The sequence below is a fragment of the Onychostoma macrolepis genome, chromosome 09 (genome assembly GCF_012432095.1).
Source record: "Onychostoma macrolepis isolate SWU-2019 chromosome 09, ASM1243209v1, whole genome shotgun sequence".
NCBI classification, from domain to species: domain Eukaryota; kingdom Metazoa; phylum Chordata; class Actinopteri; order Cypriniformes; family Cyprinidae; genus Onychostoma; species Onychostoma macrolepis.
Genome location: NC_081163.1, coordinates 17,276,594 through 17,292,417, shown reverse-complemented (window position 1 = coordinate 17,292,417; position 15,824 = coordinate 17,276,594). Strand labels below are relative to the sequence as shown.

The 15,824-nt window shown below is 36.0% G+C and overlaps 1 protein-coding gene across 16 annotated transcripts in view; it reads left to right on the top strand.

Annotated features, from left to right (window-relative positions):
• The window catches only part of LOC131546567 (collagen alpha-3(VI) chain-like), a 71,427-nt gene extending 56,312 nt beyond the window's left edge, over positions 1 to 15,115 (top strand). For 11 of the 16 annotated variants that reach the window (XM_058786213.1, XM_058786212.1, XM_058786220.1 and 8 more), the window contains 33 exons: positions 476 to 547; positions 639 to 665; positions 753 to 797; positions 893 to 946; positions 1,042 to 1,104; positions 1,229 to 1,294; positions 1,698 to 1,751; positions 2,443 to 2,478; positions 2,637 to 2,699; positions 2,925 to 2,987; positions 3,202 to 3,264; positions 3,569 to 3,631; positions 3,877 to 3,927; positions 4,674 to 4,709; positions 4,846 to 4,908; positions 4,990 to 5,052; positions 5,398 to 5,430; positions 5,535 to 5,571; positions 5,702 to 5,713; positions 5,827 to 6,320; positions 7,285 to 7,387; positions 7,517 to 8,218; positions 8,333 to 8,435; positions 8,609 to 8,661; positions 8,757 to 9,017; positions 9,778 to 9,858; positions 10,033 to 10,113; positions 10,607 to 10,678; positions 11,085 to 11,159; positions 12,360 to 12,545; positions 13,020 to 13,082; positions 14,033 to 14,221; positions 14,313 to 15,115. In XM_058786213.1, coding sequence (XP_058642196.1) covers positions 476 to 547; positions 639 to 665; positions 753 to 797; positions 893 to 946; positions 1,042 to 1,104; positions 1,229 to 1,294; positions 1,698 to 1,751; positions 2,443 to 2,478; positions 2,637 to 2,699; positions 2,925 to 2,987; positions 3,202 to 3,264; positions 3,569 to 3,631; positions 3,877 to 3,927; positions 4,674 to 4,709; positions 4,846 to 4,908; positions 4,990 to 5,052; positions 5,398 to 5,430; positions 5,535 to 5,571; positions 5,702 to 5,713; positions 5,827 to 6,320; positions 7,285 to 7,387; positions 7,517 to 8,218; positions 8,333 to 8,435; positions 8,609 to 8,661; positions 8,757 to 9,017; positions 9,778 to 9,858; positions 10,033 to 10,113; positions 10,607 to 10,678; positions 11,085 to 11,159; positions 12,360 to 12,545; positions 13,020 to 13,082; positions 14,033 to 14,221; positions 14,313 to 14,353 — 3,468 coding nt within the window. In that variant the 3' untranslated portion in view covers positions 14,354 to 15,115. The remainder of the gene's footprint in view (positions 1 to 475; positions 548 to 638; positions 666 to 752; positions 798 to 892; positions 947 to 1,041; positions 1,105 to 1,228; positions 1,295 to 1,697; positions 1,752 to 2,442; positions 2,479 to 2,636; positions 2,700 to 2,924; positions 2,988 to 3,201; positions 3,265 to 3,568; positions 3,632 to 3,876; positions 3,928 to 4,673; positions 4,710 to 4,845; positions 4,909 to 4,989; positions 5,053 to 5,397; positions 5,431 to 5,534; positions 5,572 to 5,701; positions 5,714 to 5,826; positions 6,321 to 7,284; positions 7,388 to 7,516; positions 8,219 to 8,332; positions 8,436 to 8,608; positions 8,662 to 8,756; positions 9,018 to 9,777; positions 9,859 to 10,032; positions 10,114 to 10,606; positions 10,679 to 11,084; positions 11,160 to 12,359; positions 12,546 to 13,019; positions 13,083 to 14,032; positions 14,222 to 14,312) is intronic. The other 5 variants (XM_058786215.1, XM_058786216.1, XM_058786218.1 and 2 more) reach the window with 5 other exon arrangements.
• The last annotated feature ends 709 nt before the right edge of the window (positions 15,116 to 15,824 follow it).

The window sequence follows — 15,824 nt, the reverse complement described above, 5'->3', positions numbered from 1 at the left end:
TGATATGAATATATATAAAGATTTAAAAGGCATATTTTTTCACTCACATTTGTCTGTGATTCAACATCTACCTTCTCAATAGTTTGTAATTGCCCACTTTCTCACTACGCATAAAGTTGCATTGATTTTCCAGCATGCATTAATAAATGGACAGATCCTATACCTTTGCACATATACATACCTTTACCAGTTTTACAGTAACATGCTTCGGAATGCATTTTATATAATCAGATGTGTTAGTCCACAACACTGTTTCTTTTCTATTTATTTTAATGTTTTTGCTCACAAATACAATAAAATTCTCTCCCTACCCCATATTAATAATCAACATAAGAATTCATTATGAACAACTTGAAACTTTGCTGTTGTCATTAAATCAGTGTGTGCCTTTTAGTTAGACAGCAACATTTTGACAAAAAAAATTGTGTATGTGGCATGTTGTTTCTCATGATTGCGATAATCCATATTGTATCAGGGAGAGAGAGGTCCACCTGGTGTAAATGGAACTCAAGGATTCCAAGGATGTCCAGGTCAAAGAGGTGTTAAAGTAAGTTGAACTAAATTTCACTTAAGGCGGCACATTATGGTTAAAATATATTACGTGACTAATCCAATGTATTTATTTTACTTTTATTTAGGGATCTCGAGGATACAATGGTGAAAAGGTAAGAACTCCTTATATATAACACTTTTGTAATAAATTAACATTAACATAAGTATATGTTTAATTGATAGCATTTGTTTTGTTTTAGGGTGAAATTGGAGAGATTGGTTTAGATGGAATCAATGGAGAGGAGGTCAGCTATTTTTGATTTTGTTTTTAGTGATCACTTGTACAATAGTTAGTACAAATCTTTGTGTATGCCAATTAAAATCTGTTGTTGTCTTTCAGGGAACAAGTGGTGTTGCTGGCCCTCCAGGAGATAGAGGAAACCCTGGCCAAAGGGTAAGTCACGTAGAATATAGTTGTGGGTAGGGTCATGAGGAATACATTCAAAATAAATAAACATGGTTTATCTGCTCTTTCTGGTGTGTTTCTAGGGACCTAAAGGGGCCAAAGGCCAGTCAGGAGATGTTGGTCAGACTGGAATTCGTGGTGATCCCGTATGTATTATATACATAGTCAGATATGTCTGCTCTCTTATTTACTCAAGGATTTGACTTAATTTAGAATGAGTATATCTTCCTTCAATAAGTAAGGTTGATGCTGTTGTTGTTGTTGTTTTAGGGCATCCCAGGAAGAGACAACAACCAGAGGGGACCAAAAGGTGATCCAGGCGATGCTGGCCCACCGGTATGGTCCATTATCATTTTTTTAATATAGTTAATACTGTATGTCATTCTGGTAGATTCTTCTATTTATTTGATTGTTTCTGGTCAGGACTGTAGCACATGTTCACGCATCAATATTGTAAAGTAACAAGCTTCCTGTCAAGCTTTAGTTCTGCAATATAATCTAATTAAAAAATAATAGAAATTGTTTTATTAATTATTTCTCATTTGATTAAACTATTATTTCTCATTACATGTAATTTTAGCTTCTGGTCATGGTCAAACTTTAAGACTTGGCCAATACAGTATAGTAGTAGTTGCTGCACATTTTGTTAGTGTGTCCCATTAAATGTGTGTTTGTGTCTATGTGAATAAAATCCACAACTGTAATGCATTTTTGAAATTCACTGAAGTGTTTTGTTTAGGGAGAGCCAGGAGTGGACGGAAATAAAGGAGGACCTGGTGAACCAGGCAGACTGGTATGCTTCCTCGACCAAAGAGAATGTCTTTTCTAACTTACCCAGCAGTACTGAATAGGCTAAGATCCTTTCAATCAGTTCATAAATAATCTCTTAAAAACCCAAAACAGCTCAATCATATGTTTAGAATCTAAAGAGTTCAAAGAAAACTGTTATGAGATAAGACATTTCTGAATTAGCTTTGACAGCTATTCAGATTAGTACTTGTATCAATTTTACGTCATGTTGTCTATGGCAATACAATATTTGGTCACACTTTATATTAGGTGGCCTTAACTACTATGTACTTACATCAGAAAATAAGTACAATGTACTTATCGTGTTCATATTGTATTGCAAAACACTTCTGCTGCTATTGAGGTGTGATACGGGTAAGGTTAGGGACAGGTTTGGTGGTCTGGGTAAGTTTAAGGGTGGGTTAACAGTGTAATTATAATATGTAATTACAGAAATTAATTACAGATGTAACTACATATAGGTATTTTTAAAAATGTAAGTACAATGTAAAAACATGTATGTACACAATAAGTGCATTGAACCGAATGATTAATTAAAATGTAAGTACATAGTAGTTAAGGCCACCTAATATAAAGTGGGTCCCAATATTTGAAATGTTATGTGTAAGATCCATGAAATGTTGAATGACAGATGTTCTGTTCATAATCTTATTCACCTTCTTTTTTTGAAAAAGGGCCCTGATGGTAGAAGAGGGTCTCCTGGTCAAGCGGTGAGTACACATGTAAACTATTTCATGCCATTGAGGGAAATGAACATTATTTTAACACTCTCACAGAGATTCATCAAGAGCTGTTGTTTATGGGTTAAACAGTTTTTTGAATTCATTTGAATTTGTTGAATTTATTGATGGTCCTATTGTATATTTAGGGTGCTCCTGGAAGGCCAGGAAGTGATGGTTTACCAGGAGAGACAGGAATTGGAGGTTCTCGGGTAAATTAATCAGCTGCAAAAAAAAAAAAAAGTAGTTGTGCAAAGCAAAAGACAGATGTTGTATATGCATACATAATGGTTTAATCTGGTTTACAGTCTGGTTACATTTATTTGTGTATGTACAAATATGCACACCTGCCTTGAAATAAAATGTTCAATGTTATAATCAAAGAGAAAATATATATTATATGTAATATAAATATTGCGTATCTGTACTTGATTCAGGGTCCCGCTGGACCAATTGGAGCACCTGGTATAAGAGGAGAGGATGGAAACCCTGGTCCAAGGGTAAGAGATGTTCAAGCATGTTCTTTTTCTTGTTTTCTATACTTCTAAAAGGATGATTGTGTCAATAATACTGATCATTTGTGTGCAGACAAAACCACACACACACACACAAAAAAGAAAATTTTGGTTTTATTACTTATTAAAAAAAAAATATATATATATATATACTGGTTTCTATGAGGAAAGCTTTCATCTTATTTTATATATTTTTTAGGGGCCAGGAGGACTGCCAGGACCTGCTGGAGAAAAGGGTAGAAGAGGTGCCGTTGGCCGGAAGGTACTGGTTATCTTTAACAACATTTAGCAATTCATTGCAAGGCAGTTGCACACTCATGTTCCAGTAACCATTGGCAAGCTTAAGAAATGTTTTAAAGAAAACATCTCAGTGTCAACTGAAAGCAAAGCTTCTGTGGAGTTTGTATTTATACAGTTTGGGAAGAGGAAATTAACTCACATTTTTGTTTCAGTGCATTAGTGTGAGGATTAGGGTGCTCTTTCAGCTGTTAAATGTATGTCCATTGCACCTTTTATACATTATTATTTATACAATTATGATTCACTTTTTCTCATTCACTCTAAAGGGTGAACCAGGAGAGCCAGGACCTAAAGGTGTCGTTGGACCCCTGGGATCCCGTGGGGAGCCTGTAAGTGAGAAATCACAGTTTGCACCAGTCATAACAAATACATTTCATACATTGTAACAAAAATGTTAATAGCAGCATCATTATATTCAACAGCATCATTATATAAAACAGTCACAAATAGATTGAATAGTTATAAACGTTACTTCCAAATTTAAACATATAGCACATTGATCATTTATCAGATCAATCTACTGTATGTCAGCAGTTTAGCCTAGATCAAACTAAGGAGTTTCCTATGTATACAGGGTGAAGATGGACGAGATGGGTTTGGTATATCTGGTCCCAAAGGACGAAAGGTGAGTGTGTGTGTGTGTGTGTGAGAGTGTGTGTGAGTGAGTGTGTGTGCACGTTTTTGTGACAAATGACATAAATTTGTATAATGACAAGGGTATGACATAGGTATTACAAGGAGAAGGTGACTTTTCAGGCCATGCCCCCACTTTTCAAAACACTTATAAATCACACAGAATGGAGTGTATTGAAAATCTGAAATAGCACAAAGTTTCCTTTAAGGGGTAGGTTTAGGGGTAGGGGTAGGGCAATAGCACATACAGTTTGTACAGTACAAAAACCATTACGCCTATGGGATGTCCCCACTTTTCACAAAAATAAACGTGTGTGTGTGTGGAAAGGGTGTGCTTTTTCAATGAATCATATAGAATTGTTGTGCATGCACCTGTGGAACCTCCCAGAGTTTAGATGCAGTAGGCAATTAAAGTCACAGTTACAATACCTTAAAACATTATAGAGGCCTACCCAGGGTCCTTGCTCACGTGATTGAACATGCAGTAGTCCTGCTGAAGGGAGGCATGAGGACTGCAGATAAACTGAGCAATGGAAAGAGTCATAAACAGCATTGTCCTTAATGTAAGATACCTAAGACAGTGCTACTGGGAGGCTCATTATTCCATTTCTGACCATCAAATGCCTGTGAAACTTTTATGTCTCAGTTGTTGTATCTTTTTACGTTCATATATGCTATATACATATACACTCAGCAAAACATGCATTTTACACTGAACACTCTTTAATATTATTTTAGGGTGATGAAGGTTTCCCTGGTTTCCCTGGTCTAAAGGTGAGATTACTGATTGTTGTCGGTTGTCTATGTTGTCTATGTTGTCTGCTCCTTTGAATGTTTTACAGTATATACAGTAGTACTGCAGTGCAAAACAATGAATGTAAATAAATGTTAAATCTGAATTGATTCAAAGGGTGAAGCAGGTGACCCTGGTTCAAAGGGAGGACCTGGACCTAGAGGAAACAATGGCCAGAGAGTGAGTAATATTGATGGAACTATTTTTAAGTGGGTAATAATGTCCAAAGTGCTGGTAATCACTAATAATATGTTTGTGTAGGGTACCTCAGGGGAACCTGGTGGACCTGGACAAAAGGGAGATATTGGATACCCAGGGCCCTATGTAAGCAGCACCATACTTTAATATAACACTGCTTTAAAAGAATCTTTTGAAAAAACAAATAAATAAAGAAATAATACATAAGTTGTTACAAATCTTTAAATACAGGAATGCTGACTTTGAATTAACAAGGTGACTAAGTTGAGGAATGACTGTGTACAATTCTCTCTGCAAGTCATAAGCTTTGATTTACTCAAGCTGTTAAATTTTATTTTTATTTTTTTTAACTAGTGACAGACATTAGTTTGGCTCACAAAAATGCTCAGTGGAATAAATTCAGATTGTTCTACCCAGCTGTGTTCAGCTGTTGAGAAAGTGTTTTTTTTTTTTTTCTGTTGTCAAAAACAGGGTCTAAAAGGACCCAGAGGAACTGGTGCAGTGGTATGTACTTTCTCCTTTCTTTCACTGTGTAAGTGCCTTTATTGTTTAGTTCTACTTACTGTACATGCTTGGAACATTAATGCCAAATATTTTTGTCCTCACAGCAATGTGATCTGGTCAAGAAAATTAGGGATAACTGTCGTAAGTATAGTGGTTGTACAGTGTCTAATTATGCTGTCTTTCTTATAGTTTGAGTTATACCTTTATATACATTCTAATAGCTATACCTTTACATTTTGAAATCTTTCTCTATTTGTTTCTCTTTTTTTAGCCTGCTGCTATGGTAAGTGAATAGTGTACAGTCTCTTCTGCATTTGCACTGTACTGTTAGGGTCACATTTTAAAGCATTCATTGCACAAAACTGTACTTCAGCTTTTGAGTTTCTAATTCTCCAGGTGCTCAGGAATGTCCCCTATACCCTACCGAGTTGGCCTTTGCCCTGGATGCATCGGATGGTGTATCACGCTCTGCTTTCAACAACATGCGTGACACTGTTCTCCGCCTGGTCAGTGACATCACTATTGCTGAGAGCAACTGTCCCCGAGGTGCCCGTCTTGCTCTAGCACTCTACAACAATGAGGTGACTACTGAGATCCGCTTTGCAGATTCCCAGAAGAAGCGGGCACTTATTGAGCGAGTTCAAGGGCTCCAGACTCAGCTGACCCGTAAGCAGCGCAGCTTGGAGACAGCCATGAACTTCGTCGCACAGAACACATTCAAGAGAGTTCGCAGTGGGTTCCTTGTGCGCAAGGTTGCTGTTTTCTTTGTCAATGGCCCTGTTACAGTCACTCAAGAATTCAGTACCGCTGCTTTGCGCCTCTACGATGCAGGAATTTCCTCTGTATTCCTTCTTAACCGTGAAGATCGCCAACTCACAAGAGCTTTGCAGGTAGGGGCAGTAGAAGGGCAAATATTGTAATTTGTGTCTGTAAGAATAAGAACTTTTTTCCATTTGCATTAGTGTTGGTAAAGGTTTTTATTCATGTAGTATGCTTCCTCATTCATCTGTGGTTTCATCAGCTGTCCTGTGTCCTTACACATCAGAATCCTGTTTAGAACTCATGACAGTAGTTGATCCTCAGAAAACAACTTGTAACAGTAGTTGTTTCTTTGCCCCAGTATATAAGCTTGAACTCTTTGCACTGAACTGCATGTATAGTATTTTGGGTCACACTTTATATTAGGTGGCCTTAACTACTATGTACTTATTGTACTTATTGTGGTCATATTGTATTGCAAAACACTTCTGCTGTTATTGAGGTGGGATACGGGTAAGGTTAGGGACAGGTTAAGTGGTATGGGTAGGTTTAAGGGTGGGTTAAGGTGTAAGTGATGGGTCAACAGTGTAATTATCAATTTAATTGCAGAAATTAATTACAGATGTAATTACATATATGTATTTTTAAAAATATAAGTACAATGTAAAAACATGTATATTAACAATAAGTGCATTGTATCAAATTATTAATTTAAATGTAAGTACATAGTAGTTAAGGCCACCTAATATAAAGAGGGACCGTATTTTGCCTTAATGCTTAGTTGGGCTTAAAAATTTCAGGTCATATGCACAGCAACTATGATTTTGAATAATGCGTTAAGTAAGTTCACGCCTTCATTGAGGTAACTTCCAAATTGATTTGCAGCTTACATAAATTTGCAGTGTTTGAAGTTAAATGGGGGGAAATGTCAATCACTTGGACAAATTATCTGTAACTCTACACAAACTCTATCTGACAGGTTTAATTAGGGTTTTAGTGAATCAGAAGTAAATTAAGTAAAAACCTGACACAGCCAATTGCATTTGGCATAAAAGAAAGCATTCCGTTAAGTATGTTACATTTACTCTGTTTCAGCTTAACAACACTGCTTTAGCCCAGATTATCGTCCTACCCTCACCTGGAAGTGCTGAATACAACAATGTCATCAAGAAGATCATGACCTGCCATATCTGCCTGGGTAAAACTGTGTTATCATGTACAACAGAGTTCAACAAACAAGAAAAGCAACCAAACGTTTTTAAAACTGCAAAACAGTAGCAACAGAGAATGTTTGAATGTCGTTTTTCTTCTTTAACTTTTCTTTCAGATTTCTGTGCCCCGGATCAGATGTGTGGTTATGTCCCACCACGTGGAGTCAGGGGCCGGAGGGATCCCACCACTGACTTGGACATCGACATGGCCTTTGTTCTTGATAGTTCAGAGAGCACCTGGCCCTCCGTCTTCACAGAGATAAAGCAATATGTGGCTCTAATGATAGAACAGCTAGAGATGTCCCCTGAGCCAGCCAGCACTACCCATTATGCTCGAGTAGCACTTGTTCAGCATGCACCTTATGAATACTTGCACAATGGCAGTGGCATTCCCATCAGCGTGACCTTTGGGTTGACAGATCACAAGTCACCAAACAGTGTTCGAAGCTTTCTACAGGATAAGGTGCGCCAGCTTGAAGGAGGACGGGCCCTTGCAGATGCTCTTGAAGGCACTGTTGAACATGTGTTTGAGAAGGCACCACATCCTCGCCATTTGAAGGTATTAGTTCTGTTGGTGACTGGACCAGTTGAACTGCACGAGGAGAGGATAATAAGGGCAGCCACTGAAGTTAAATGCAAAGGATACTTCATAGTGGTGATGGCAGTTGGAAAGCAGTTCAGTTCAGGTGATGTCCGTGTCTTGGCCCAAGTGGCGAGCGAGCCTTCAGATGTATTCTTTAAGAGGGTGGATAGACCTTCAGGCTTCTATGATGACCATATTCAGACATTTGCCAGACTGTTGCCCAAGTACCTTGGCCGTAAGTCAAAGAATTTTATTAACATGCTCAAAATGTCCATTGATGTATTAGCCTGTCATTTTGTAGCAGGTACCAAGAACTGTTATTGACAGTTTCATCATTCTTTCTATATAGTTGAAAATGCTTTCTACTTGTCACCTGAAGTCTCTAAGAAGTGTCAACGGTACCAGAGTGGCCAGCCACACAAATTCCCATTCAGTTTGCCAAAAACAGAGGAGTGAGTATATTTATGAGCAATGTGGTCTGTAACCCGCATATGTGCACTTTAGATGTTGCTTCTGCATAGACTGAAAACAATTCACAAGACAGCAGGAGTTGCTAAATAATATAATTAACATTAATATTGAGTTAATACATTGTGTGAATGTTGCTATGGTGCCTTTTTTCCAGGAAACACCAGAAGCATCATGGACAGCAGGAGGTTCATGACAGAAAACATAAAGGTACTGACAGTATACACCGTAGGTTGTGGGTATTTGTTTATAGAGAAATGTTTGGGGTTGAATTCTGGTCACATTGTGTGTATGTTGGTGTCCAGAAACAGGTATGGAGAAAATGCATCTGGTTAACGTCACCTCCAGCGGATTCTCCCTGCAGTGGTTGAGTGGCGATTCAAAGGCCACCCATGAGGTTACTGTGACTCGCCTGAGGGATCATAGTCTGGTGCTGAGGAAAAATGTGACCGGCAGCCTTCTCTCCATTTCTGAGTTGGAGGCAGCCGAAACTTATCATGTAGTGGTCAATACTCACAGTGTCAATGGTCATGTTGCCAGCACCTACAAAGGCATTGTTCCCACAAGTAAGCTCATGTTTTTCACATAAATTACTCTGTGATTATGAATTTATGGAACATGTCATGTAGATGAAATTATAAGTATGAATTGGTAAGTAATGAAATGAGAAGAAATACATTAAATGAGCAGCTAAAAAATAAATTCTGTCATCTACTTCATTATGAAGCAGTATGATTGTTATGTATTTCAGTGGAACGCACAACTAGTTATTTAACAGAATGTGTATACTGTTATTTTCCATACATTGATTCATTTAGACTTAATTTAAATTGCGGTATGGAACTTCTGCTGCAGATTAAGTGTGGTACATTTTTGATAGATGATACAAGAGCTTCCTGATCTGCATTTAGCAGGAAACACAGTGCACTTAGCGCCACAAAAGGAGAAGAACTAGGCTTAAACCTTATTTGGTTAGTGAAGAAGATTTGTGACCTGTTCTAGAAAACTATTTACAGCCTGTTTCTTACAAACGTTTTGGGTGGCTTAGACTTGTAGAGTGCAAATCATATGGGCTACTACTTTTTTCTTCTTTTTGAAGCTGGCTGGCCCTAGTTCTTATTTTCTAGTGCAAAAAAGCAGACTGGATGTTCTGCTAAAAAGCACATTTCATGTTCCCTGATCATTCAAATTTGAACATTTCAACATCAATAAAGTGAATCGATGACATAATTTTATTTAATTATTTATTTATTTTCATGAACTGTCCTTTAATGTTGGCCAGTGCAGGATGGGGTTAACTTTATATTCATTCTTCATATTGAACAGAATCAGCACATTTGAAGGTCCTTACTGTAAGTGACGTGATTGGGATTGTGCCCACTGCACCCTTGAGTAAACCAGAAACAAGTAAGTGACACAGAATTAGCTTCACAGATTATGTCAGGGTTTTTTGGGGGTTGAGCACATTTGATATACTGTAGTATAACAGAGCTATGTGTTTTTTTATTATTATTACTCTAGCTTCCGTATAGTTACATAAAGGTAGTACAGAATAAGAATGCTTTAAATCTTTTTAAACAGAATCAGCAGAACAAAAAATACTTAATGCCAGTGAAATGATGGGGATGATGTCTACTGCACCCTTGAGTAAACCAGAAATTAGTAAGTGACAGAATATATCACCAGGAGACTTTTTAATAAGGTTTTTGGTCACACTTTATATTTGGTGGCTTTAACTACTATGTACTTTGTACTAAAAGTACAATGTAATTACATATATGTATTTTTAAAAATATAAGTACAATGTAAAAACATGTATGTACTCAATAAGTGCATTGTATCAAATGATTAATTTAAATGTAAGTACATAGTAGTTAAGGCCACCTAATATAAAGTGGGACCAAGTTTTTTAATTGAAACTAAAATGAATGATCATTCATTTTATAAATTAATCAATTAAAATATTTGTATAAATTAATAAAAATATTTATTAATATATTTTATTAAATAATGAAATTTTATTTTCAATAAAAATGTTTTTGATAGACCTTGTACACTAGTACATAGTTGAGAGTTTGATAAGAAATCATTTATAATGACCAAAACCTATGATTTCTGGAGGATCTATACTGAACCTCAGATTTCTTTTGAACAGAATCAGCAGAGCAGAAGGTTCTTACTCCAAGTGAGGTGATGGGGATTGCACCCTTAAGTAAACCAGAAATTAGTAAGTGACAGAATATATATCACCAGGAGATTTTTTTTTGTTTGTTTGTTTGTTTGTTTTTTTGAATATATGGGATAACATGCAAAGCAGAGAAAATACTGTTTTTAATAGACCTTGCTCTCATACAGTACATAGCTGAGAGTTTGATAAGTAAGAAAGAATTCATGATGACTGAAAACTATGATTTCTGCATTATCTAGTTAACCTCAGATATATTTTGAACAGAATCAGCAGAGCAGAAGATTCTTATTGCAAGTGAAGTGATAGGGATTGCACCTTCTGCACCCTTAAGTAAAGCAGAAATTGGTTACACTTTATATTAGGTGGCCTTAACTACTATGTACTTACATCAAAAAATGTAATAATCTAATAATCTAATTAACTGAGATCTGGTCCTTTTGAACAGAAATGACAGAACAGAAGGTTCCAAGTGAAGCAATGGGGATTGTGTCCTCTGCACCCTTAAGTAAACCAGAAATAAGTAAGTAATGCTGAGGATTAACAGCAAAAGGATCTTTGCATGTTAAAAATAGCAGAATTGCCCCCAATCCACAAACAAGCAGCACATGGATCTGCTCAGTTTATCATTTACTTGTTTGTGAGCAGACAAGTATTCTATTTGATTATTTTTTACTTGTTTAAATCATGTATGAAAGCAGCATTGTGAGTGCTTTGGGATTTAAAAAAAAAACACGTCCTTAGAGGTTTCCTGTGTTTTAGAAAAGTCACAAATCAAATATCTGCATATACAATATTCTTTGTACTGATTGTTTTAAAAGCAAAAAAGATACATTTGTAAATTTACAAGTCAGAGCAGATTATAAAACTGCATGTTAAAGGGTGGTTTTTTTTAAGAGTTTTGGAGAATCTGTACTGTAAATGATGATTTCTTAATTCTGTTAGGACTGAGGCCTCTGGCATTGCAAAACAATGAGACCATTGTTTTTATTAGCTGGTAATAGGGAACCCCATTTAATTCAGGGTAGTTTGACTTTTCACATAAATGCATCTACAAAAACTAATAAACTAACCTAAATTGTATCAAACCAGGCATCGTTCGACTTGATAACCCACTAACAAAGTGCAGTACTTACTTTGAAAGGGGAAAATGGTTGTTTCACATAAAAGGCAGGTTTACTCTGTAGGGGTTATGAAGCAGAGATTTGTGAGATGGCCCCAGCACACACAGAGTTAATGAGACTGACATCACAGTAATTACCTGCAGATGGCTAATGTATAGCACATAAATCAAATTAACTGGAAAAGGCACATAAAATATAAGTGTTTCAAAATGCTTTTGGAAACAAAGTCATTGTTTTTTTACCATTGACCAGGTATTTGCATTGACAGTGCTGATAATAATGAATGCATTTAAAAACATGATTCCTATTTTATCCAAAGATATTTAAAAAATGTCTTTGTAGATAGCAAACTTTGTGTTTTGATGGCCTTTGCAGATATAACAAAACAAAGGTTTAGCATTTCAGTTTGAATTCAAGCTTGATTTGCATAATCTTTTAATCCAGCTAACCCATTAAAATAATTAGCTAATTCCTCTAAACGAACTACAGTCACCTAATATTTACTGACTATATGTTCATTTTACTGACAACACTAACTTTGTCTATCCTTTTTCATGATAAACCCTCTTTGTTTGTCTCCGTTTGTTTGCATGTTTCAGTTAACAATCTTATGGACCCATGTTCACTTGACTTTGACACTGGACTGCCATGCAAAGATTACCAAGCTAAGTGGTACTTTGACAGAAAGAATGGATTCTGTACACAGTTCTGGTATGGAGGTTGTGGAGGAAATGATAATAGGTTTGAGACTGAGGCTGATTGCCTCAAACGCTGCATGAAGCCAGGTATGTGTGCCCTTTGACCCCTTGACCTGATCACTGCAGCAATTGATTTGTCCTGTTATTTCTATTTCGAAAACGTCATGGTTGAGCCATAAAATTATGAATGATGAATATTTAAAGCTGCGTATGCAGGTTGCAGTACTCAAGGTTTTAAATCCCAAAACAAGATCAAACCAAAACAATCTATAGCTACAAAATTATATCAATTATCAATTAGATGGTTAATTTAAACTAAAGCATTTACAGCACACTAAATGCAGTGCCTTGCTCAATGGTACAGTGATGTATAATGTATGATCCACGTTCTAACTCTCCAGCACTCAAATATAATCTTTGTTGTATTACTAGCCTAGGTTAGCCTTGTGTTACTTGGCTACTTGTGGCTTCTACCAAGCACCCTTAAAAGGAAATTCAATAAAATGAAATATAGGAAAATTATTTGAAAAAAAAAAAATACCTTTTTTCTGACTACCACAGTGGCTGAACCTAAAGCAAGTGAAGAGCATGTCAAAGCTGTTCTCCCCCCAGCACCAGCTCCAGGTCAGTCCACCAGTTACATTAACCTCTAGAAACCTTTTCTTCTGTGTTTTCAACAGTCATGAAGTGTTTCAGATCTGTTACAGGACCACTTTCAAAAAACTGCTTTACTGAGAGCAATACATTTTAAATTCAGAAGAGATTATTTGTAGTAATGTTAAGTCACCTTTATTTTTATATTGGTTTATAACAATAGAGATTTCAAAGCTGCTTTACAATATTAAACAGGAAAGTAACTGATTCAATGATGCAAACTTTACAAAAGAAGCAAATCCAAATTCTGCTATATAGCAACTGTATCAAGACAATAGTGTCATTGTTCAGCTCCAAGTAAGTTCAGTGTTGGTTCAGTTTAACTGTGTGAAGTAAATTTATTATGAAATAATTTAGCAGTAAGCAGCTACAGTATACTGAAGACAGTACTGTTGTTATTCAGTTCGAATAATGCCTGATGCATGTGTACTGGTTTACACAAGAAACATCCAGTCATGGATAATAATGCGTAAAATATGGTCCATGTGAAGACTAAGAACTAATTTCTTGCAAAAGACCTTGGCGAGTCATGTAACTCACTTTCCTTAGTGAACAATACTTTTTAATGATTCCTGGAAATAGTTGCATCTAAATCCTAATGTAAATGTTGTGCTAAGTGAAGTGAAAGGTTTATATAGCTATAGAAATTTTTAGGGTAAAATATGTGGTTGCAAGAAATCACGTTGCAGATTTCATAACATATGAAACGCCACTGTCCAGAGATGATAAACCCTGAAGCCAATAAGCCATCTAATTAAGAAAACAAACCTGCCATTTTTCAAAACTTCACTGAAATTTTCAGTATGCAGTTATATATATATATATATATATATATATATATATATATAAAGTTTTTACAAATAATTAGATATTCAATGAAAATTCTTCATTTTTCTCATCCTCACTACAACCTCTAACAGCTGCCCTGCGCTCCGGTGTGGATATCTGCAAGCTACCAAAAGAAGAGGGCTCCTGTGCTAAATTTGTGCTTAAATGGCATTATGACCCGCTTAGTGGGAACTGTACCCGCTTCTGGTATGGAGGATGTGGAGGGAACCAGAATCGCTTTGATACACAAGATGAGTGTGAGAAGGCTTGTGGAAAAGCAGGTGTGTTTACTTCTAAAAATAGCATGTCAAGGTAATTTTAGTGTAAGGATTGATTGATAAAGAAGGCATTACTTTAACATTGTTTTAACAGCACCTGTTAAACGAGGGATCCTCGCTGCAGTTAAAACATAGGAACTAATGAAGACTGTAAGCTAACCGCTGACAACTCTCAGAGGATATAGCACCTAAAACAAGAAGCACAGCTACAGCCAAGATGCCTGCACTGGAGCTTGCCAGAGGATTGATCCAAAGAAAACCTTGAAGTAGTATTTTCCACATAAGAAAAAAGCAGAACAAGTTTCTTTGTTTCGTGCTGGTGCTACATTCTGTTTTTTTTTTGTTTGTTTTTTTGTTGTTGTTTTGTTTTCATGTGTGTGTGGGTTTGAATAAAATCCATTGTAAATGTCCAGGGCAATTTTTTTTAAAATGTTATGCTGTTTTAATCATGTGGTTTGCTTGTGGAAATATCTTGATCAAAACATATCAGTAAATCTTTGTAGTTATGAGACAAGTTCATGACAATTTAGTTCCATTTTAGTAATTTTTTCTAAATTACTTCAGTCCCCTTATTCATTTTTTTAACTGCTTGAGAGGAAGAATTTTAATTGCTCTTTCTGGTCATATCGCTGGAGATCTCCACTGACTCTAAAATCTCCAAACAAATGTTAGTTTGATGTTTGATAAAATGAACATCATCCGAAAGCAAGAAAGTAATTTCTTTAAATAAATATGCATTTTTGGAACCATTGCCTCTACACACAAGTTTTGGTTTCAAAAAGCAATTGGAATGTATTTTTTAAACCGTATGTTTTGGGGTGGTGTTTTTTTTTTTTTACTTTGTATTTCACTTGGAAATGGGCAGATATAAATAAATTAGTCTTTATATAAAACTTTGATTTTGATTGTGCTTTCTTTTTTACTTTTTGTAATGCATTACAAAAGATTCATGTTTAAAAGTGATTTTACTCTTGCTGTGAGTCATGCTGAGAAGAATATCATTTTATGACTGATCATTCACGCCGAGTTCTGCTGAGAGAACAAGAAATAAATGAACAGATGTGACCTTTGCATGCTCAAAGGAAAGCATAGTGTTTAATTCAGGACATACTGCATTGGCAGCTTATATTTCAGAGTTACAATAACAAGATTGTCCCTTTCCTTTATCCCACACGCATACACAACTTGACACATAAGTTCAGACAAATAAGATATGAAAAATAAGATAAAATGAATCAGCTTGCTGAGAGTGCAGGAACCTGCGCATATTAAAAATAGGTCAGCTTCTGATTTCCTCTGTTCCACCGAGGCTGTAATTTCCTCTGAACAGTTGACTTTTTTATCACACTGGAAATTACCCCAAATCAAGACTGTTTGGGGAGGATAGCCAGCTTCATCAGCAGACCTTTCATAAATCAAGTTCTATGGCAACTAGAGATAACAAACTTTGCGAAACATTTCACTGTGAACTCTATGTGACCCACTTTAGAAAGATTACAATTTCTAACATTTTCATAGTAGCACTTCCTCATAAAACTTTCCAAAGCCAGTTCCAGTCTTTCATATTCATAAATTGAAGTTATTGTAAATTGCTTGAAATGAGTCA